Here is a 22,849-nt window from a genome sequence, read left to right as displayed (position 1 = left end):
CAGACTCACACAAGTGGTCTTGTTGAACAACTCTACCACATGCTTTTCTTCGTCATCATTAAGTGGAATCCTTTTACTTTTTTTTCCTTTATGCCACTAGTAACTCAGAGAAAAATGCTTCCATTTTTTATAGAACCTCACTGTCCCTCCTCTTTCACCATTTTCTTCTCCTAGAGTCAATGAACAGTGCCCTGCTCAGAGCTCTGGCATTGATAGAACGAAACTCCATAGTTGGGTCAACCAGAACCTGTACAGAACACCGCTTACCTCAATCACATTAAAGTAGATGTCATCTTCTTCCAAATCTAGTTTTCCGAGGTTGCCCTCTAACCCCAGACAGAGGACTCTGTGCTTACCTTCAGGCTGGACGGACTTCTTTTTAGATGGTGGTGTCATCTGTCTCTTCATTAAGTCCACTCACCGAGAACCTTCGCCCATCTTTTCAGGCAACTGTCAGCCATCTCTTCGTCATCTCTACTGCTTCTGCCCTAGTGCCCCTGAGGTAGCTACATTTATGCCCAGTTTTAATTTAAAATAGGTGGTTGACAAAATAAAACAAGAATCTGTCCAGAATTTGTTTTCAAATGTGCTAACGTGGAGAGGCTTAGTAATAAGGAAAATTCACCTCCTGCCACCCTGAGAATCTTAGCTCAGCTCTTTGACTTCACAGGAATGTTGCTTTCCGTAAGTATGTATCTAAAAGTCCATTTCACCTTGTTTGAGCAATAAAAATATCAGTTGGGCACCTTCAAGTGCCAGGCACTGGAAATAACCGTGATGAGAACGGAAGGGGCACTCCCTCTGAAGAGCTGCCCTTCAAAGAGCTAAGCTCCTTTAAACCTACTTGTCCTTCCAGATACAAGGAGACACGCGGAGAAAGTACTCAGATATCACCCAGTCATTGATTATTTTTCTAATTAAGAAAGAACAATATTACATTACTCACTCACTCAGGCAGCATGTTTCCCTTAGGACGAAGTGAAGTTTTAGAGCCAGCTGTAGACTAGTAGCCATTGGTTAGGATAATATTTTTCATTTATCCTGAGGACCACGGAAAAATTACTGGTGATCTGAAACAAGAAGAAAAGAAGGGTCAGAAAGGATTTTAAAGCCTGTAACAAATAAAAAACAATAGGAAAGAACAAATATTAAGACCCCTTTGAAAGCATTACAGTAAATGCTTTGGATAAGTAATAGAGTATCATTGTAGAAAACAGATGCAAATGTCAGAATAATTAATGGCTTGACATGTATAAACTAAAAACCTCACACTCAATATTTTACAAAACTTGAGAAGATTAATTAGCATGTTTTACCAGAAAGATTCTTCAAAAATTTTTATTGGAATAGGAAGTACATGTTAATGTGACAAATACGTATTTTTACATTAAGGCAATAAAATTCAAGGTCCTTTTCTTTTTAAGCTAATGTGGTTAACAGGTTCTTGATTGGCTCTGTGCCACTGGTAATGCTGATTTAGAGCTGCTCACCTATAGGCTGTCATCTCTGGCTCTATCTGGACGATATTTTAATTCCCTATAGATTTCAACTAATTGACCTTGAGGGAAAGCTGATTCTCTGTGACAATATGGTCTTCAATCACCACTGCCAACATAAATAAATGGTTCCTCTCCGGATCTATCAAGAGTAATCTGAGTGGAATTTAAGTTTTTGATAGACTTTTAAAAAATGAGCCCAGACACGAAATAATACCCCTTTCAACAAAGCAGCATAGGATTTAAGCTAAGATTCATATAATAAAAAGTGCTTAGCCCTTTATATTGGAAAGTGGTCAGTTATTTTATTGAAATCTGGCCAGTTTCCCAATTGATTTATAGACTTAATGGAGTGAATATAATTTGATAGTGTCTATCAACTATTGTAAATAAACAACAGTACCATACCAGTCTAAAATAATCTCCATATAACAATTTTTAAAGTTTTTAAAAATATTAACACAAAGTTTTCTATTTGAGTCTGTCTCCACAGATCACTTGATTTCAAAACAGCACTGCTTCTGATACAACATTGTTGATTTTCATGCAAATTTCTGTGAGGTTTTTTCCTATGCTGATCTAACCAAATAATTTTTCTTAAAGGATTTTAATTTCTTCATCAGTAACAAGTCGATGCATTTTCCTCATATTACATCCTACCTTCTTTTCTAATTCCCTCCATAAATTGTCCAAATGACTACTTTTTTTTCCTATTTACAAATGAAACCTTAAAACATCAAAGAAAAATAAAATTTAGACCGCAGCCAATACTTAAGGGAAAAATCCACCCATACAGTATGAGGCTAAGAATCAAGGCTTCAGACAACAAGAAAAAAAAAAAAAAAAAAAAAAAAACTAATATTTAGTTGAAATAGGTAATTTATCCCAAAATGTCTTCTCCATTTAAGATATCCAGATAGGTGTTTTGATTTCAGTTCACACATAATTGTGAGATAAGCATAGACTGGAAAGTTGCATAAAAATACTTCTAGAATCCCTGTTTCTCACATTATGTAAATACAAATGTGAAGGACAGGTTATGTAAAGTGATTGGGTTTAGATACAGAGAATGACACCAAAAAAAAGTAAAGCCAAAACAGATCTTTTTCTGAAACGTATTTTTTTATTACTTGTGTAGATAAGGGTGATTTTAGTATTTATATATCTAATTTCCTAAGTATCTAGCACTTGTTAACCTCTAATGTGAGAGGATCTCATATGGCTTTTTTAGACTTGTATACTGTTTATTGATGCATCCATTGATCATACTTATTTCAACCTTGGAGTAGGACTTCCTGAGAATTCTCAATTGCTGAATATTGTTTTGGAAAATTCATTTAGCTCAGATATTCTCTCATAACAATCAGAGCACTTATATTTAGCTTACTGTGTATCTTACTCTGAATTTATCCACAATTGTATAGTTACAATTATTCACTGTCTACTATGAATAAGTTTATGCGGGACTTATATAATAAGCCAAGTATTAATCCTGCCCATGCTTTCAAGTATACATGAACCTCAATGCATGGGTCCTTAAAACACACACGTATATAGCCATAAGACAAGGTGGAAGGTGATTTGTCCACAGGAAGTTTGTTTCACAGAAGGAAGAATTTATTTTCTCTGTAATAAAACAGGGTAAGGGCCATGGAGGAGTTAATATTTGTATCAGCTATTACAGAATCAGTAGAATCCGGTTAAAACACCTGGAATGGTGGAAACTGATAGAGAATATCTGCAGTGCCAACAGGGTAATGTGAAGGGTAGTTTTAAGGAATAATGTAAAAAATGAGGGCATGATTAGAAATGCTTTCCACATGATAATACGAAAACAAAATTATTACAGCCTTTATATTGTTAGGGATTTATTTAGGATTTGAGTTGATAACTAGAAAACCAAACTTGGCTTTGTGATCACTCATTTACTCTGGGACTCTGATTAGGAAGAATAAAATAGGAAATCTTGCTGCTTAATTTAGCTCAATTTAGTCTTTCCAGTTTTGAGTAAAATTAAGATAGATTATTCCTTTAGGAAAAAAAAAATTCCTTCTTTATATCAGTATCATTGTAGAACAGATCGGTAAGAGGAGCTTGAGTGTTACAAACTGAACTAGAAATAGCAATTATGATACTAATGATAGTAACTAGCATTTATGTGTTGCTTCCGAAGCCAGAGGTGCGCATTCCTTAGCATTTTACATATATAAACTTGATTTACACATATTTGCCGTATTCTCTAAATTAGGAACTAAGAAAGAGATTAAGTTACTTGCTCAAGATATTATCGCTGGTAATTGTTGGAGCAGGTATTTGAAGCCAGTAAGGGCACTGTCTTTTATAAGAAGAAAACGCACAAATATCCACCCAAATCCAAAAGCTAGCCAGTTACCTAAAGTTTATATTAGTATCTCTGGAAAGACCTTTTCAAATGCAAAATAAGAATAAAAGCAAACCACTACTTCACTGAAAAGAAATTAACCAAAAGAAAAAAAATATTAATCTTAATTTCTAAATAAGAATAGAGATCATTCATGAAAATAGATCAAGGATGTGAACAATCTGATGCTTTAGCTATTTCTTGCTCATTTATATTTTTAATATGATTATTCACGTTTAATGTCTCTTGAGCATTTAATAACCATGTCCTGATTCTTCAAATGGCTTACTGATGGCTGCTCAGAAACTAGCTCTATTTCAGATTCTGGACAGCCCAGTAAAAATATTTTTGCCAGTATTGCCTCAAATAATCCTGGAGCCTGTAGGAAAAGTGATCTTCATACAACTTAAGAATTTCCATGTCTGTGTGGTAGCAGGGAAATTGATCTTGCTAATTCAAGTGTCTCACTCATTTCTTTCTTAAGCTCAGTTAATTAAGATTTCCCAACCTAACCCTTGTTTCTTTCCTGTTTCTGAGGAACGTCGTGGCATAGGAGCACTGGGGCGTCCGGCACCTTAAGGGGCTTGGGTAGAGTGGGTCTAGCCCATGGTTTGTCTTTCTTTCTTGCACGTCTTTGCTAAGGGGAAATTATTCCCAACAGGGACTGATTGTTGCCTGGGTCCCCACTGCATATATGTCAGAAGTCTTTCCAGGCCCTCCAATTCATATATTGTCTCCCTGTCCCCAAATTAAGGACTCTTCTGATTCAGTATCCCATTCAGCCATCTCCATATCCATCTAGTCAGAGTCAAGGTTTCTCTGTTGCCTTCTTAGGACCACTCCAAGGTGTTGTGGGAAGCTCACACGCTCGTCCACCGAGACTTCGCTCTAGCACTGCTGTTTACCACTGTGAGGCCGCCTTTGATTATGGATTGCCCTACTAGGTTATACTCTGAAAAACAGAGGTGCTTCCTTCTTCCTGGGGACACTTAACGGCCCTGACCAAGAATTCATCACTCTTCCTGACAACGCCTGCTCCAGCACCCTCCTGTTTTTCACCACTCCTGGACTGTAATAAAACACACTTCTTCTGACTCATGCTTTCTTCACTGAACACACCCCTTTATGACCATTTTCATAGTATTCATTATGCCACATTTTTCAATCTAATTACTTTTTTCATTTGTCCTTTACTTCAAAAATCACATTTCTCTTATACATATTCTTCACTTAAGTACAGTAAAATCATCCCTAATAACATTTAAATTAAAACCTTTAAAGAAAAGAGGGTATGCTCTTTTATTTCATTATACTTTTTGCCTTTTGTGTCTTTTGCAGTGCTAATTTGTTGTGCATGACAAGTGTGTCACTAAAGATGTGTCCGTCTCTGAGTTTGTGTTGCATAGCTTTTAAAAATTATTTCAATTTTTTTCAGAGTATAAATAACTTGGCCAATAAACTGTCACAAAATATATGTATACCTAAAGTAATTGAAAAGATTGTGATTTTTTTAATGGTTATGTATTCATCAAAACTCTCATTAAACAAGACTTAGACAATATGATGTCATTTGTCAAAGGTCTACCCTCCCTGATTCAGCACTCTCTATGGACAAAGGAAACAAATTTTTTTAATCCACATTAAGTCTTTTAGACAAGTAAATACTATGCAATATATTAAAGAGTGGTCTGTTTTTAGTGTAATGCCCCAAATGCCAAACAATATACAAGAGTAAATTCTTACCTTGAGAGAGAAGTTAAATTATTATTGGCCATATTTGGGTCCAAATAATATAATTTTAAAAATGAAACAGGATTTAAAATAACGATCACACATCAAAGGTACAGTATGTTATACATCACTAATGTACTATGTTTTTCTGACTTTAATTAGAACTCCTTCACAAAGAGCTGTACCTCAACTCATAACGCATTTAACACAATCTCTGTTGCAGGTTACTTAGTTATAGAAAATCCATCAAGTAAGTTTGTTAAATATCTTTTCTCCTTTTTGAGTATCAACTCTAGATCCGCTGATTCAACAAATCTTAATGTGTGGTTCCTTTTTTGTATGTTTGTTAGAAAAACCTCCAAGCTGGATATAAATCATAAAAGCATGACTAATTGCATGGTAACTGGAGAAACGCTTTCTCCCTCTCTGGGGTGAAGCCTGCATGTCTGTATTTTAGCTTGGGAAGTAATACGGGGATATTTAACCTCCTTAGGGTTTAAAAACCATGTCGTTATGAGAATGAGGTCACTGCAATATTTTATATCTTCTAAAACCTTGTAACGTATAAAATGTTCTCTGTATGACAAAGAGGTATTATGTGCTTTAGCATTCAGTGATAACTTCATGCTCTTACATTTACTTGAAAAATTTTCTTCATTAAAATGTGAAATCATTCATTTAAAGTCACTTAAATACCGAAGGATTTCTGTGCTGTGAAATACAAAGAAAGTGAACTTAAATGGGGAAAGTTAATGTTGTAAATATGACAGAGTGACTCTAAAGGGCTGGGTGGTTATGAAATGTCCCTGGTTCTTTAACTTGCTAACTATAAAGGCAGACCCCTCGCTAAAGGCAAAGAACTCAACCTAACATGACTCCATTTTATACCTTTCTTTGCTTGGAGGCCGATAAGCAAGAAATCCTTCCTGCAACATGTTGAAGAGCTTTGCACAAACAACAACCTAAAGTTTCAAGAGGAATTTTCGGTATGTTACTAGCAGTTGTCACAACACTGCCAGACCTCCAGTCGTTTCATGTGTCACATTTCATGTCCATTTTAAGCCTGCAAGGCCATGAAGGACTCTGGCCTTGATAATCAATACCCAATTACCAGGTTGATTGTTTGGACAGTAACGTTACACTGGGCAGCCTCTGGTGCGACCTGAACAGAACTGTTCACCCCCCGTGTCGGGAGAAGGTGCTCCTCTTCAGACCTCCCCAGCCAGGGCAGCCTGGACCCGTGTCTGCTCTGCTCTCTCGCCCAGATGTGGATGTGTGGCTCTGGAATGCGGTGTGCATGAGTCCTTGTGTGTGGACGAGGTGTAGGTGGTACCCTAAATGTGTTTTTATATTTAAATAATTATTTTAGATTTAGAAACTAAATAATTCCATTTTATATTTGCCTCCTTAGTTTACGTTAGTGGTATAGATGAACCTGAAAACAGAACTCGATGCTTCCAGAACCTATAAAAACATTATTTCTGGAACTGCCCCAAAATTTAAAAACAGATCAGTAATACTTGTGTTACAGGCTTATTTTTAAGCGACCATGGAGTAAAATGCTATTTTACATTATATAGAATAAATAAACTTCAGCACTTGTCACTTTTAACACTGTTTAAAAGTTACGATTAATTTTACTGCCTTTAGCATTTTATATATCTACAAAATTGAAATTATATTGAAACATAAGGTGTGAATTAGATCTACAATCAATGTTAAAACTTGAGCCTCCTTCCTTCCTTAGATGATTATTTTGTATTATAAAAATAAAACATTTCTAAGTTACCAAAAACCTTTATTTCAATCTTTTTCATGAACTTTTTAGTCTGTGAACAAAGAATTAAACAATTGGCTTGAGTAATTCAGGATCATAATATTTCAGTCTCTCAGGGAATAATAACAAAAATGTGAGAAGATTAATGGTATTTCCTACAGCTTTTTGGTTATGCTTATTAAGTAATATTGGTCTGGATGTAACAGAATCAATGGTACTGTAAAACTTCCTAGCATTTATGCAGCAAGAACTCTTTTTCACGAGCAAAAGTGTAATTTCACTAGAATGGGAGCGAATATAGTTACATTATACATAACTGAGTAGATGAAAAGTTTTATTAGCCATAACATTTACCCATATGTTATATTGAGAAAATTTCTAGTTTAACTTTTTTGAAGATCATGGTTTTTCTTTTAATGTAAGTATGTAAGTTGTATGCATATATATGTTATGTAAATGTATCTAGGTATCTAAGGAACATGGTTTTTAAATTGCTTTTTATCCTAGTGCTACATTAATTTTCAAGGCAGAATTATGTTTTTATAAGCAAATGCATATTTGATACAAATCTTTGACACACCTTGTACCTCAGGTCATATGTGCTTACACCTTAAATATTACTAAGCTCCTACTATGTGACAGGCCTTGTATTTGGCACATTGATATATATCAGTTCAACACAACAGCTAAGTGACCTCGGGCACATCACTTACACTCTGTTCTTCAGTGTCCTCATTTGCAAAATGAGAGTATCTCATTGAGTTGTGACTACTAAACTGAATGTGTGTAATGCTAAGAATAGTGGCTGGCACAAGTATTTGCTATTATGATTTCTACCACCAAGAAGTTCATTTTATGATAAGAACTGCAGACATGTATAAAAGAAAAATCATGAATACACTTATCATGATAGAGACATGCAGAAAGAAGTGAGGATACTTCTAATCGGAAGAGACTCCACAAAAAGGTGACCTGCCAGATGAACCTGAAGACAGAGCAAAAGTCCAATGAGCAGATAAAGGGGAACAGGTGTTCTCGACGAGAGCACGAATGCAAAAGCCGAAGGATGTAAGCCAGCCCCGCTGGTCTGTGATCCCACTGCAGAGAGGAAACAGTAGGAGGAGTTTAGTGGGAAGGGTGGTTGAGGCCCTGTGTGCCCTGTTAAGAACAAGGCCACTGAGTGTAACCTTACTATCCAAACAATCAACCTCGTAACTCAGTATTGATTATCAAGGCCAGAGTTATTTCAATCTCTAAATGGAAACTTCCCTGTGAACTAACTCTGGAACAGAAGTCCCACTTTTCAGGTGATTTCTACTTCCCCTTCTTTTCCCCTCTATTTCTTTGTTTCTCATAAATATGCTGACATGTACTCCCAAAACCTGACACAAGGAGGCTGTTCGAGGATTCCTCACTTGGCTAAAAAATTTTTTTTCTAAGCCTTTTGTGCCAACATAACCGGAATTCGGATGCTTCCACCGTCCCTCTCCTCTCACGTGTACACACACGTGCAAAAGACGGTCCAGATTTTCTCTTTGCGGAAAAATAAGATAGAAGCGAAAATTAACCAGTTGAAAGAAATAATTTATAATAATGTTGAAAAATTGCAAAACCCCACAGTTTTAACACTTTTTGAGGAATATGGTCAACTGAGATATTTCTAATATGGAAAACTACAAAATTCATAAGTGTGAATTCAACAAAATAATGAACATGTTTCCTTGCACCAGCTTTCTTCATAGTAGATGGATCATGTCCTAATTTTTCACCAAAATGGCAATAGCAGGTCTCCTTGACCCTTCATCTGTGTCTGATCACTCTAAATCACACCTTCACATTCCGCTACCGATTTAACAATGCCTCCTGAGAACATGAATTGACCTTTGGCATCTTCTCAAACTGACCAATGTTGTACCAATTAATAGGCATGAAATCACACTGCCCGAGGAGAAAAAACAAAAAATAAATCACCGACTGCCTTTCCCTACTAAGGAGACGTTAAAATATTAAATAATACACGGTGTGTATTTGATGAAACCATTAGTAAAGTATGAAAAGGAGTTGCTAACATGGTTACCACACCTCAGAGCTTCCCAAAGGATAGAGAAGGGATCCCAAAGGAAGCAGTAACCTAACTGACCAATTCTATTCAGGAAATTGTTTCATTTTCAGTGGAAGTTCATCTGAGTCCATTACTGTTCATTTGATCTTGCTTCCACAGTGATGAGAGGTGTTTTCATTTTAAAAGTAAAAGGGTTTAGAGTAAAGAATAGTCTTTTACTATGTGGAACTTCTTGTTTACATCTGAAATCAATCTAAACTTTGCAATGACTTTGATCCACAGGAATTACCTAAGTTTCTTCAGGATCTTTCTTCCACTGATGCTGACCTACCTTGGAACAGAGCAAAAAATCGCTTTCCAAACATAAAACCATGTACGTGCACTTACTGTCTCTGATTTTAGCTGTGAAATATTTTCAAATGAGCCCAAAATGCATTTTAGCATTTTTGCTTAAATATATCTTATTACATATTAATTGAATTATAATAATGTATTTTCTTAGCAGCAACATTTAAATTGTATCTCTTTTGTTTGTTAATGTTTATTAAAGTGAATGTACACGGTTCTCAGCTTGTTCACACAAGGTTCACTCATGCAGGTGCAAAGAAACTGTAGACCTAGTAGCTTCTTAGCTTTGTAATTTAACCCAAGTAATGAAGCTCTCTGATATCTTCCTACAGACCTAGTTCTCAAATGAAAAGGGAAAGTTTACACGTAACTTTGTGCATTGGTTTCCCTTAAGAGCATGGGAGTGCTTTCTTACGGAATATAAAAGCACTGCAAGATATTCATGGAGATCAGAGTAAATGTATGCTTATGAGGACTAGTTTTACCAAGGAGGCAGGCTTGTGCTTTACCATGGTAAACATAGCTTCATTTTTCAATCAGTAAGAAAAGAAACTGCATTATTGCTTTAAGGATTAACAGTGATGTCAAAGAAAAAAGACAGCATTCCTTTGCTAATAATAGCTGTATGTTTGATACTCCATTTATTCAACAGATGTTTCTACTAACTATATTCTGATTCAATACATTTTTCTATTATGAAATTAAAAAGTGGTATTTGTGAAGCTCTGAAAAAACTGTCAATATGGTTTCAAAATCTAGAGTTTTAAAATAGTCCTAATTTTAGAATTAACATATATATATGTGTATATATATATATACACACACACATACACACACACACATGTGTTTCTATGTTCTATGCCTTTTCAAAACTACATTGGGGAAAATTTTATACCTATAAAAATTGAACTCTTCTGTCTAAGAAGACATGGATTTAGAGAAGCATATAATCGCAGAATGTAAAATTATAAGGATGTGGATAGGAAGAAAGGGACCATATTCTGTTATTCTAGAACAAGAGGATAACTGAGGCATGAAGTAAACAAATTTAGGGAAACATGATATAGGAGGTAGTAATCTAATGGAATCTGTTAATTCCCAAGAATTAGAAAAGGATGAAAATACAAATAGCTTTTAACCACCTAAAATCCTTTCCGGAACAAAACAAATCATAGGTAAATGACTATACGAGTAAGTTGACAAGTAAGACGTTATTGTAGGAAATAAGGGAATGTTAGTATTTCATCTCCAAATTCCTGTGGCATGACCTTTCTTAACAAGTCCTCCTGTTTTCTCTTTCACAGAGTTAACCTGGGTTGGATGCATCTTAAGTTTAAGAGATGTGGAAATTCTCATGTTTTTATATTCATCCATATTTAAATTTCCTTCAGGTTGTCTGCTTTATGCTTATTTAGTGATATTCTGTGAAAACTACTGCAGTCTGATTGAAGGACAGTAACTACAGAATATTTAATGTTTATTTACAATTATATATTTGGCTGAATTTATAATATATCACTATATACAAAATAAGTAAATAAAATATATCTAACTTATTTCCAAAGACCAAGAGTACCTGACTTAAAATATGTAAAAATTTGGTATGTGAGACATTTTTAGAATGTGACATTTTGATCTTTTATTACTAAGATCTCAGTGCACCCTTTTCTGGGTTCCCACAATGGCTTGAGGTCACGCAGTGCTAGCAGCTAGCACTCAGAACGAGAAGAGAGTAAGAGTGGGCCACAGAACTAAATAAATGTCCTTACAACCACAAGGAGAACTGAGGGGTAAGATTCCCCTGATACCTGAGGCTAAGACAAAAAATAACTAGTGGTGGAATTATACTGTAAATCAAGGACGTCTGGAATATTATAAGCATTGCGTGCATTTTTTTTTCACCTTCACTAGAGACAAATGGATTGTGTCCAATTGTTCTGCTTTCTTCTTAATTTCAGTACAGAAAACTTGCAGTAATTTTCCAAATAATATACTATATCCACATTCAATATCCTTTAATGGATTTTTTAGGGGAAAGCTTTTTCTTAACTGTTCTCTTAAAGAATTGGAGGTACTATAAGAAATAATTTTGTTAGGAAGAATTTTATATTTTTTCTTAGCAAGAATTTTATATATTTTCAAAAATGTTATTAAAATAACTTAATGATTCAACTCACACATACTGGCCGCTGTACAGTAAAATGATTAAGACCATGTGGGCTCTAATCAAATTTCTTGGGTTGCTACTCTGTTTACCTACTAATGACCTTAGTGACTGGACAGATAATTCAGTGATGTTTCCCTCCTACGTTTATTTCAAGGAGGTAGATGAAATAACCATGTAAATCACTCTGCCTAGTACCAGGACACAGGAAGCTCTCAGTAAATATTAGTTCCTGTGAGTGTTAGTTAAAAAAAAAAAAATCAATAGATTGCCTATTTTTAAAAGCTGCTAACTTTCCGGGTGAATAAAATTCAGTAACCGGCCCTTGGGGTCTCTGGTCTGGACATAATAAGCCCACTTCCCTAACCTGGGTTGGAAGGTAAGCTGTAAACTCACATCCACTTCTGTGGGCAAATACACCCTTGCTACACACACGCACACACACTGGGAACAAGCAAATGAAATGCTTAAACTATATATAGACTCCCACTGTGCTTGCAGAGAAACCATGAAGCCAAAGAAAGGTTTTTTCTCCCATAGAGAATGAATTCCTTTTAATATAGTCTGAATTTTAGCTTAAGCCCAGCTAAGTGAAGTGCATTGTTTCCCCTGAGTAATGTAGGAAGCAGGATTTCAAATATCATAGTGCATTTTAGAAGATATTCGCTTACAGGGCTTTAAGATACTAGAATTAGCAGCAAATGCGTGCAGAAGAGATTTCCAAATCTCTGTCTGACAGGACACTATGACCTTCCAAAGTGTTCCACGCCATGAAGAAAAATTTCACTTGCTGTTGACTCAGATAGTTATAAGCAGGCGTATCGTATCGAGTGAACAGAAACCTGATGGCTTCCCTTCCTCAGTTACATGACTGGCCATGATGTCATTCAAGTAGTTAGATCATACCAAATTCAAAATCTTTGGGACAGAAATCATTCACATAAATTTGCTTAAACAATTCCCCATATTTAAACCCATTGGTTAGGTCATATAATTACTAATGATACTGCAAAGCCATTCTGAATTTTAAGAATATGAGAACATGTTTTGAGTTCTACACAGCTTTATAAGTTCTATAAGCTTTCATAGAACTTTTCCTCAAGAATATTCTACCAAATAAGTACTCTAACTATGTATTATAGCCGTGGTAACAAAGGAACAGAGGAGTTAAGTAATTCCTCCAGGGCCTTTATCAATGGTAGCTAGATCATCTGGAACTCAAAACCCAAACCCACTCACCCATTTCCTCCACTACTGAATGCTTTCTCACTACAACTTTTTTTTAATTCAAGTAATTAAGGAGTAATAGATACTTTGTGTCATTTCCTTATCTAGTTAAAATTAGCACTTGATATGTCAGTTGTAATACCAACTTGGTAAAAATCCTCAGGGAAAAATAATTATCGACACTTTTCTTTGAAGACAAGTAATAGGTGGAGGGCATCTAATTTTTCCAGACCTTAAAATAGTCTAACGAATAATAATTAGAAGTTTGGTATTAAAGAAAGAGTAGGCAGATAAATTAAAGGAAGTGAATAAATGGTTCAGAAACAGAACTAAACACGTATAGAAAACTAGCGTATGCCAAAAGCAGTGTTTTGAACAAGAGGGAAAGGACGGATTATTTGTTGCTCCAAATGGCAACAAACAATAAGACAGATTTTACCTTATTCTGTTCCAAAAAAAAAAAAAAAAAAAGGATCAAAAATCAAAGTATTTAAGACAAAAGCAGAATAACCCATTAAAGATCCAGAAGAAAATATGAATGAATTTGTGAAAATAGGAATATTGGTGTGACAAAGACCTTTGTATATGGGACACAAAAAGCCATAGTGGAGCCATAATAAAAAATGAGAAATTGGATTACAAAAGATATAAATTTTATATGACAGGATAGCTAGCAGCTGGCTAACAGAGTTAAAGACAAATGACAAACCAAGAGAAAATTTCAGTACATATATCATATTTTTAGTATAAAATATTTTTCAAAATAGTATAATATTAAATGGCAATTAATAGAAAAGATATTTAATATGGACAATACACAAAGCTAAGAAGCTCAATTTCTCTTATATTTAAGGAAATCAAAATAAATACTATGAGACATCAATCTGTGTATATCAAAAGATAATAAATTACAATGTTTAATAACATCTTGTGGTAGTGAAAGTAAGAGGAATCAGAATTGTACAAACATTTTTGTTCAGAGTGTAAACTGATATAATTTGAGGACAGTTTGGCAATATGTTTCAGAATTTGAGCTGCATAATATGATTTGGGAATTTTACTGCTGGTCATGTATTCTGCAAATACACTCCAACGTATATGCAAAAAGTCCACTTATATTTATTCAGCATTTTATAATAATAACAAAATAAGGTGAGTTTTAATCATCATAAAAAGCAAAATAAGTATGTTATATTCAAACAATGAAATACTATACAGCTTTTAAAAATATTAAGCTAGATAGCACTGTTTATGCTAGTATGGAAAGATACACGTTAAAAAGTTCTGCAGAATGGAGTGTTATGTCACCCCTTTTGTGGTTAATTTTATATGAATATGTATAGAAAATTCTGTAAATAAATACAAGAACATATTAATAGTCACCGTCTCTGGGTACTGCAATATGGAATGAGAGGGAATTTCTACTTTAAAATTTTACAGCCATTTGTAATGTTCAATGTTAAATCATAAACTTCTTTGTATTACTTTTACAGTAAGAAGGTAATGACAATTTAAAGAGTGAATTTGCACTAATTTCTTATATTTTCTTCTAGATAATAATAACAGAGTGAAGCTGATAGCTGATGCTAGTATTCCAGGATCGGATTACATTAATGCCAGCTATGTTTCTGTAAGTTGCTTTTTTTATATATTTCATATTTTTATAAAACATAAATACTGCCATTATAATTACTCTTCCAACTATTTAAAACAATAAATTCATTACAACCTCTATGGATTTAATTGTACCAGTTCCTTACAACAACATTCTGTACTCCCATTTTATAGATGGGGAAATGGAGGCCCATAATAGAGACTGCAATTTACACACCAATCATTTCATTAGTAAGTGGCTAATGTACAATTTCAAGCTACATATCCCCGGGTCTTTCCACTGTTTCAGGTTAGTCAGTAGCCTCTGTACCCAATGAGGTCTGCCAATCGCTCCTCCAAAGAAAAATTAACCGAAAGGACAGTTATGTCCATGCAATACAAAAACCTCTTATGCTCTTCTTCCCTTCTAGAGTCTGAGTCCATCAGAGGACTCTGATGCCATGTTCTATCCTCAGCTACTTGTACAATGTGCACTCATGGTAGCTACTCAATAAACATATCTGAAATGAACCAACATGGGGTGAAGTGTTATATGCCTAATTGACTATGTCGCACATCATATATAATAAATGCTTGCTGCCTTGGATTGAATACTGAATAAAACCAAAGTGTTTTAAGGACCTCTCTCCCTCTCCTTGTCCATGGCTCTTTGGTTCTCTCAATGCCCACCACCATCATAGGTACAAAGAAACCTTAGATGAACCCAAGATGGCTGCTTGGGTTGACACAATCATGGGACCTCAGAGTAGGAATTGCTCTTGTGGTTATTTAATTACACCATTCAGCTTGGAACTCTTTCTGAAAAATTACTGGTAATTAGATATTAGCCTCTCTTGGCATTGATTCACCTATTTCCTCCTAAGGCCATGTTTCTATCACCAAACAACTCAAATATATAGATTAAAAACAAGATACATTCCCTTATATTGTCACTCACTGGCTTCAATTTTAATATAGAGTGAGGTTAACTAAGCAGAGCTGTGATACAATAGAACAGAGCAAGAACAAATTGTTACATCGGTGATCTACTGATTTGTATCATTTTTATTTACCAGTCAGTAGATACACATGGATAGCTCTTCCCCTATAATGTTCAATCAGTTACGGAATGATGACAGTGTAGGATATGAATATGATTAGGAAGGAAACCAGTTTTAGGAGGTATAACTGAACAACATAGATTTCATACACAAAGGAATATTCACGAACCCCCAATGTTCCCTTTAAATATTGTAGGTTGTCAAGAGGCAACCGTGAGAAGATAATGCAGGATGAGTAATAAACTAAGAAGTCTGATTGTGTGTGTGTGTATGTGTGTGTATTCTGCTATAGTCAAGTGATGTAATAAATCTTACAGCAAAGTCACTGTGACCCTTATGATGTGCATAATCATTACTGAGCTGCATGGTAAGCAGGCCCAGATGGAAAGCACTTTACATTAGGGCAGGTTTCAGTACTGGAGTGGGCAGTACAATGTATTACTTTTACTTCAGGGAAATCTGCTTTGTTTAAGATGCCAGGAACAGATGGAAATAAACAAAGTCATAATGCCATAGAAGCTAATAGTAAGACTAGTAATAATAATTAAGTAACGGGAAAAGAGGAAGGCCCCAAAGTCCCCAAATTATCTCCCCTGTCAACCTGGGATGGCTGAAATTACTCTGAGGATAGCTTTCATCATAATTATAGATTGAAGAGTCAGTCCTATGATGGAAATGAGCTATACCAGTATCTGAAACATCAGATTTTTTCCACTTTGATAGAAGGTTATAGTACCAAAGGACACCGAGTTCTGAAAAAGGGAAATGCAAATGACCAGGAGAAACATTTTATAAACTGATCAATTGCAATCAATTGTCCTCACCCTTGAAGTGCTTTCTTCATTTGGCTTCCAGGACACCATTCTCTGGATTTTCCATCTATAGCTTTAACACTTTTATCTCAGTCTCATTAGTTAACTCTTATCTCCTTGGCCACCAAACATTGAAATTATATAGAGCACAATCCTATCAATTTATTATTTCTTTCCAAATTCATTTCCTTGATAACCTCAACCATTCTCGTGATTTTTAAGTAAGATCTATTTGCTGACTACTTTCAAACTGTATCTCAAGTTTGGAATTCTTTCTCAATTCCAGGTTCATATACCCAATTGCCTTCATGATAATCCCACTTGAATATCCAAAAGGGATTTCAAGTTTAATATGTCCAGTATGAATTCTTGATTTTCCTTTTAGATCTGCAAATGCTGAAGTCTTCCCCATCTCCATTTGGAATCATTATTGACTCCTCTATCTTTCTTATACCCCATATCCAATCCATAAGCAAATTCCCTTGGCTCTCTTCAAAATACACCCAGATCTTATTCCCTTTCACAATCCCCACTGCTACCACCCTAACTACACCCTTAGTCAAACTGTTGCATTAACTTTCTAATGATCCTCCCTTCTTTAAACCTCTATAGGCTGGTCTTACAGAAACCAGGGTGAAACTGTTCAACCACATGATATGTTCAAAATCTTTCAATGGTTTTCCATTTCATTCAGAGTAAAAACCAAATTCTTATAATTACCTATTCTTGGACCTAAAGCCCTGTTACCCTCCCCTCCTTGCTCTGTATGTCACCCCTTCACTCACTCCAACTCCACCCATTTGCTGTTCTTAGAACATTCCAGACACATCTCTCCTTTAATGCTGTCACACTTGACTTTCTGCCTGGAACCTTTTTCCTCCGAATCTTGAAGGGCTTACGCCCTTTCTTCTTCAAGTCTTTGCTCAGATTTCACCAATGAGTCTTTTCTGAACACCTTATTTTCTGAAAACCCTCTCTCATAGCACTTAACACTTTGAAAACATCTACGTACGCTGTTTATTTAATAGACTGAGTGTCTAGTTCCCTTAACTAGAATAACATAGATAAACGTGGGTAAGAATGTTAGTGTCTTTTGTCAGGGATGAATCCTCAGCTCCTAGAATAACACCTGGAACGTAGTAGGCACTGGTAAGTATTATTTGAATGGAGGAATGTGCATTTAAAAAGCCTGTAAAGAAACTGACCAAAACATTAATGGTACTTCATTCTAGATAGGGAGATTAAGTCCACATTCTGCTTTATGTTTTTTTTCTGAATTTTCTAAACATTCTACATTGACTATATATTACTTTTTTAACCTAAAAAAACCCTTACGATGCAAAATATTTATGTATTAAAATATTCAACTGAGACTGGAAGCACAGAAGTGCTTTTAGCATGTAGCTTATGTAAGAGACTCAAGGTTTTACCCCAGAAACTGTCACTGGCTAGCACTGTGAATTGGAAAAATCACCTAAAGTGGCTCATTATTCTTTAAAGTAAAATAAACTGGTTGGATTAGATTTTAGGGCCCCTTGAACTTTAAAATGTGTATTATTCTTGTGTAATACTATATTCTCTGACTACTGAGACAATTCCAATTTAAAAATAAAATTCACCTTTAATCCTCATTCCTTAAAATATTTTGATGTTTGGAATAGATGTAATTCGATCACTATTTCCTTACTCAAAACAGTACCTTTCTTAAGACAAATCCACAGGTATTACTCAAATGGCTTAATGTAATGCTTACATTACAGGTGAATGGACTGAGTTTTGGAACAATTTGATAAAATGTGCAAGAGCTGTCATAATAGGGCTGAGACAAACCTCAGGTCCTTTATTAGTTACATGAACCTTCTTATTACCTCCACATTACTCTTGGTTTGGAGCTCTGAAGAATAAATGCTAATGCCTTAGTTTACATAGATAAGTAATTTCTTGGAGGAAGGAAGATATTTCTTGAAAATATCTGTACCATCCAAAAACATATGACAGTTAACAGTGGAGCAAGCAAGAGAGCTGGCTCTGGACTCAGGCTTGTCTCACCAACTGTGAGACCTTGAGCAAATTACTTCACATTTTTCTTAATCAGTATCTTCGTCTGTAGGATAACCAGAGTACTAATTCACAAATTAATTGAAACATTAAGTATAAAATGCCTATCATATTTGGCTGCCATAAAGTGGTATTATTATTTAGCCTTCATTGTTTTATTCAAAGTTAGAAATAAATTTGAAGGACAGTTAGTTGTATAGTGTATCATAGTGTGAGGTTAAATTAATGTTGGAAATTTTGAGTATTTAATATTATCTAGCATTCAAAATATACAATATTTTAAAATCCTGTCATCTTACAACCAGCATGTTTTCCATGTCTTGCTCAAAAACTAAAGAATACCACGTACATGTAAATACTGATGCAGTGTTGTAACTGTATCATCCTAGGGCTACTTATGTCCAAATGAATTTATTGCCACTCAAGGGCCATTACCAGGAACAGTTGGCGATTTTTGGAGAATGGTGTGGGAAACAAGAGCGAAAACATTAGTAATGCTAACACAGTGTTTCGAAAAAGGGCGGGTAAGTTACTTGAAAATCTTTTCACAAAATATTATTTTACTATTGAGTTAATATACACGTGATGATTTCAGCTAATACTTTGAGTCATCAATGACTTGAACATCTATAAGGCAGCTTTAACTCAGTAGCGATAACTGTGATATACTGATATATATATAAAACAATGGTTCTTATGACTGGTGATTTTCTCTGAATACAGATCAGATGCCATCAGTATTGGCCAGAGGACAACAAACCCGTCACTGTCTTCGGCGATATAGTGATTACAAAGCTAATGGAGGATGTTCAAATAGATTGGACCATCAGAGATCTGAAAATTGAAAGGGTAAAAAAAAAAAAAAAAAAAAAAAAAAAAAGGAGGGGAAGTCAAACATGATAGAAAATATGAATGTTCTAAATATCTAAAGGACAATTTCTAGCAGTATTCCTTGATACTATATATTCAATAATGCTTTTCTATTATTTTCTAAAAAGAAGTTTTGAATTGGCGTCTGCCTTCAATATGTATGTCACTGTTAAAATTCTCAATTATATAAAGTGTATATTAACCAGTTAATATCAAAGTCTTCAGCAGACAAGGGAAGAAAGCAGGAAGCAATTAGATCACTAAGTGTATCACTGAAGAAACTATAATATTTGACTTAACACAGGAATTCCCCAAATCACTTGTCTCTATCTGCATCCTGATAATTGGATTTTCTGTTTAATCCAGAACCAGTACAGAAGTGACAGCATAGGATCCCACTTATATTAGACAAACACCTATCCACACAGAAAATGATAAAAGGATCTCTATAGTTTCTGACATTATCAAATGCTCAATACCTGTGCTTTGAATAATTAGTGAATGTGTTTATTTAAGCTCTTAGGTCAGAATTGTTCAAAATCTACTATTCTGGAGCTGCAAAATGTTACCCCACAGTTGAATATAAATACCCTACATTAACATCTGTTTGCAAGCCTTCTCACTGTTTCCACTCACATCAAAAGACAGTCTTCTTTATCATAGCACCAGTAGAAGGCTTCCCTTAGAGAAAATCATGAAAACCCAGTTTCTTCTGTTTGGTAAATAGTCATTTTGATCACCTTGGAAAGCTGGGAACTTCAGTCTTCACTGTGGTACTTAAATCATGTGATTATGCTCCTTTACGCCCTCATGTTGTCTAGCACGGGGACTGCGTGACCATTCGACAGTGCAACTTCACTGCTTGGCCTGAGCACGGGGTGCCTGAGAGCAGCGCCCCTCTAGTTCACTTTGTGAAGCTGGTTCGAGCAAGCAGAGCTCATGACACCACACCTATGGTTGTTCACTGCAGGTAAGAAAGATATTTTGAGAAACACTAGAAATGGTCTTCAAACTCAATGTGACCTTTCTACTATCATGATACCATTGATTATTTTCTGGCAGAATGTTCATGTAGATTCAATCCAGCTTCTAGTTTTCAGATACTTTACTGGTTATGACAAATCAAGATGTAGCTTTATAAAAGGTTAGATGGCAGAAATAAAATGAGTAATGAATGTGTCTAAACGCAAGGGAAAATATATATCCTGGTACAGAATTTTCCTGAAAACTTGACTGAGTTATACCTCTCAAAGGACTTAACTTTAAAAAAAATTATAGCCCATCATTGATGTGTGTGTGTGTAGGATTTTATGAATGAACATCTGATCTTTTATTTTTTTCAATTGCTATTAGTCTACTACACTTTAAACCTTTTTAGAAAAGCAAATTTGTAGATACGAGTTTCAAAGAATAAATAAAAGAAAATGAACTTTAAAAGAAGATCAAATTAAGTGACCAGCCCAAGCATGATTCCAAAGTTTTACAAACTTAACTGCTCAGTGTCTTTCTTTCACCTAGATCTTTGAACATGATAAATAGAATATGCCCATAAATTAAGATTTTTTTGCCCTCTTTATTTTCATTGGTATTTTATACCAGTGAAATACCAATATTCCCCCTACAAGAGAAATAAAACTCAGCTGTTTAGCATTCAGAGTTCTAGAAATATTGATGCGATTTATTATTTCTAATAGGATTATCTAAATAGATCTCAACTTGAGTTTCTTCAACAGTTGTAGTTGGTAAATTAGAGAAAAAGTGGGTGATAATATACTGCTTTTTGATTCCAAGTACAAGGTACCTAGAATAGGTAAATTATAAATTGAATATGCAATATGAATATGCATATATATGAATATACAAGAACGTAGAATTGTGGTTACCAGGGGCTTGAGAGAGAAGAAATCAAGAATTACAGTATACTGTTTGGGATCGTGAAAATGTTCTGGAAACAGTGGTGATGGTTGCAGCAGACTGAATGTGCTTAATGCCACTGAATTGTGCATTTAAATATGGTTAAAATGGTAAATTTTATGTATCTTTTGCTACAATAAAAATTTAAGTAACAATATCTTTTAACCATGTTTATAATTAATAATTCCAATTAATCGATGGATAATTTTTCTAACAGCAGTGTACTTAATGTTAAGTGTGTAAGAAAATATTAATCCATCTAAGTTTTAGAGGAAAAAACATGTAATTTAAATGAGTCTACCTTTTCCAGGAATAATTGAAATTTTTTAATTGTAAGAGTACTACATAAATGCCTGCTCATTATGAGATCTTTTTACACTTAAAAAGCATATAGAACAAAAAGTAAAAGCCTCATTCTTACCCTCCCAATTCCATTTCCCCTCCATATGCATAAAACGCTAACAAACTAGTAGACAGTATGAATAGAATAAAAGTTTGCTTCTAACGTCAGTGACTGATTTTAAGCTGGCATCACTGGTGATTAAAATCTTTAATGGACAGTCAATTGCCTTCAGCTTCTCTGTATTTTGCATAGACACTGCCACTGCATTAAAATAGTGGATTTTAAAATCCACTCAAAAAGAAAAGTACCTTCTCTCTTGTAGCCTCAAAAAGAGTAGTCTCCTCTTTTGTGATTTAGATAAGAGACCAGAAAAAAGTATGCTTACATTAATAGTCATCCTTAAATATCACTTTAAAACTGTCTACTAAATGATTATCTCCAACCCCAACTTCTCAGCTCAACTTTAGACTTAAGACGTTTAACTTCCAGCTCAACGTGACAACCTAAATGACCACAAAATTCTGAATATTTGACATGTGCAAAACAGAACACTTGAGTCAATCTCCAAAACTCACTCCTCCTTATCCTCCCCATCTTGGTAAACAGCAAGTCCACCACGCTTGGTCCAGGAACCCCGGACTCGTCCTCGACTCTCCGCTTCCTCTCACATTCCACAGCCGACCCCACAGCAAATACTCTGATCCCTTCCCCTTCCCCATCTCCACTGCGCTCTCCCCACCCTGGTCTCCTGTGAACACGCAGAACACACTCCCACTCAGATCTGTTCTCTTCCCGCTCCCTCTGGCCTCAGGGCTCCTCTCCCTATGGTGGGCTCCCCAACCCTATTCACGTTTCTTTTCATTATGATGTCCGAGAAGCTTTCTCTGATGCTAACCTACCCTATCACCCTCTGTCTCCTTAACCTGATTTCCCTCTCTTCGTAGCACTCACTACTACCAGGCATGTTCTGTGCATGTTCATCTGTGTGTGTACTGCCCTTCTCTCTCCTCTGG

The 22,849-nt window shown here is 35.2% G+C and overlaps 1 protein-coding gene and 1 long non-coding RNA gene across 28 annotated transcripts in view; one reads left to right on the top strand and one right to left on the bottom strand.

The window, feature by feature from the left end:
* Window positions 1-22,849, bottom strand: part of LOC105072018 (uncharacterized) — an 87,408-nt gene that overhangs the window by 28,885 nt on the left and 35,674 nt on the right. For 14 of the 23 annotated variants that reach the window (XR_012510820.1, XR_012510813.1, XR_012510812.1 and 11 more), the window contains one exon: window positions 947-1,070. This is a non-coding gene — a long non-coding RNA (uncharacterized LOC105072018). Of the gene's footprint in view, window positions 1-356; window positions 507-946; window positions 1,071-8,283; window positions 8,483-20,319; window positions 20,454-22,849 lie in introns of those variants that run through there. The other 9 variants (XR_012510808.1, XR_006726333.2, XR_012510807.1 and 6 more) reach the window with 7 other exon arrangements.
* PTPRQ (protein tyrosine phosphatase receptor type Q) overlaps window positions 1-22,849 on the top strand; it is a 220,239-nt gene that overhangs the window by 186,509 nt on the left and 10,881 nt on the right. For 2 of the 5 annotated variants that reach the window (XM_074375351.1, XM_074375349.1), the window contains 7 exons: window positions 5,831-5,857; window positions 6,512-6,593; window positions 9,729-9,819; window positions 14,739-14,815; window positions 19,099-19,233; window positions 19,433-19,558; window positions 20,401-20,549. In XM_074375351.1, coding sequence (XP_074231452.1) covers window positions 5,831-5,857; window positions 6,512-6,593; window positions 9,729-9,819; window positions 14,739-14,815; window positions 19,099-19,233; window positions 19,433-19,558; window positions 20,401-20,549 — 687 coding nt within the window. Of the gene's footprint in view, window positions 1-5,830; window positions 5,858-6,511; window positions 6,594-9,728; window positions 9,820-14,738; window positions 14,816-19,098; window positions 19,234-19,432; window positions 19,559-20,400; window positions 20,550-22,849 lie in introns of those variants that run through there. The other 3 variants (XM_045519424.2, XM_074375350.1, XR_012510803.1) reach the window with 2 other exon arrangements.

Source organism: Camelus bactrianus, chromosome 12 (genome assembly GCF_048773025.1).
Source record: "Camelus bactrianus isolate YW-2024 breed Bactrian camel chromosome 12, ASM4877302v1, whole genome shotgun sequence".
In the NCBI taxonomy this organism is placed as follows: domain Eukaryota; kingdom Metazoa; phylum Chordata; class Mammalia; order Artiodactyla; family Camelidae; genus Camelus; species Camelus bactrianus.
Note: the sequence above shows the minus strand (reverse complement) of the source record. Positions and strands in the feature narration are given on the sequence as shown.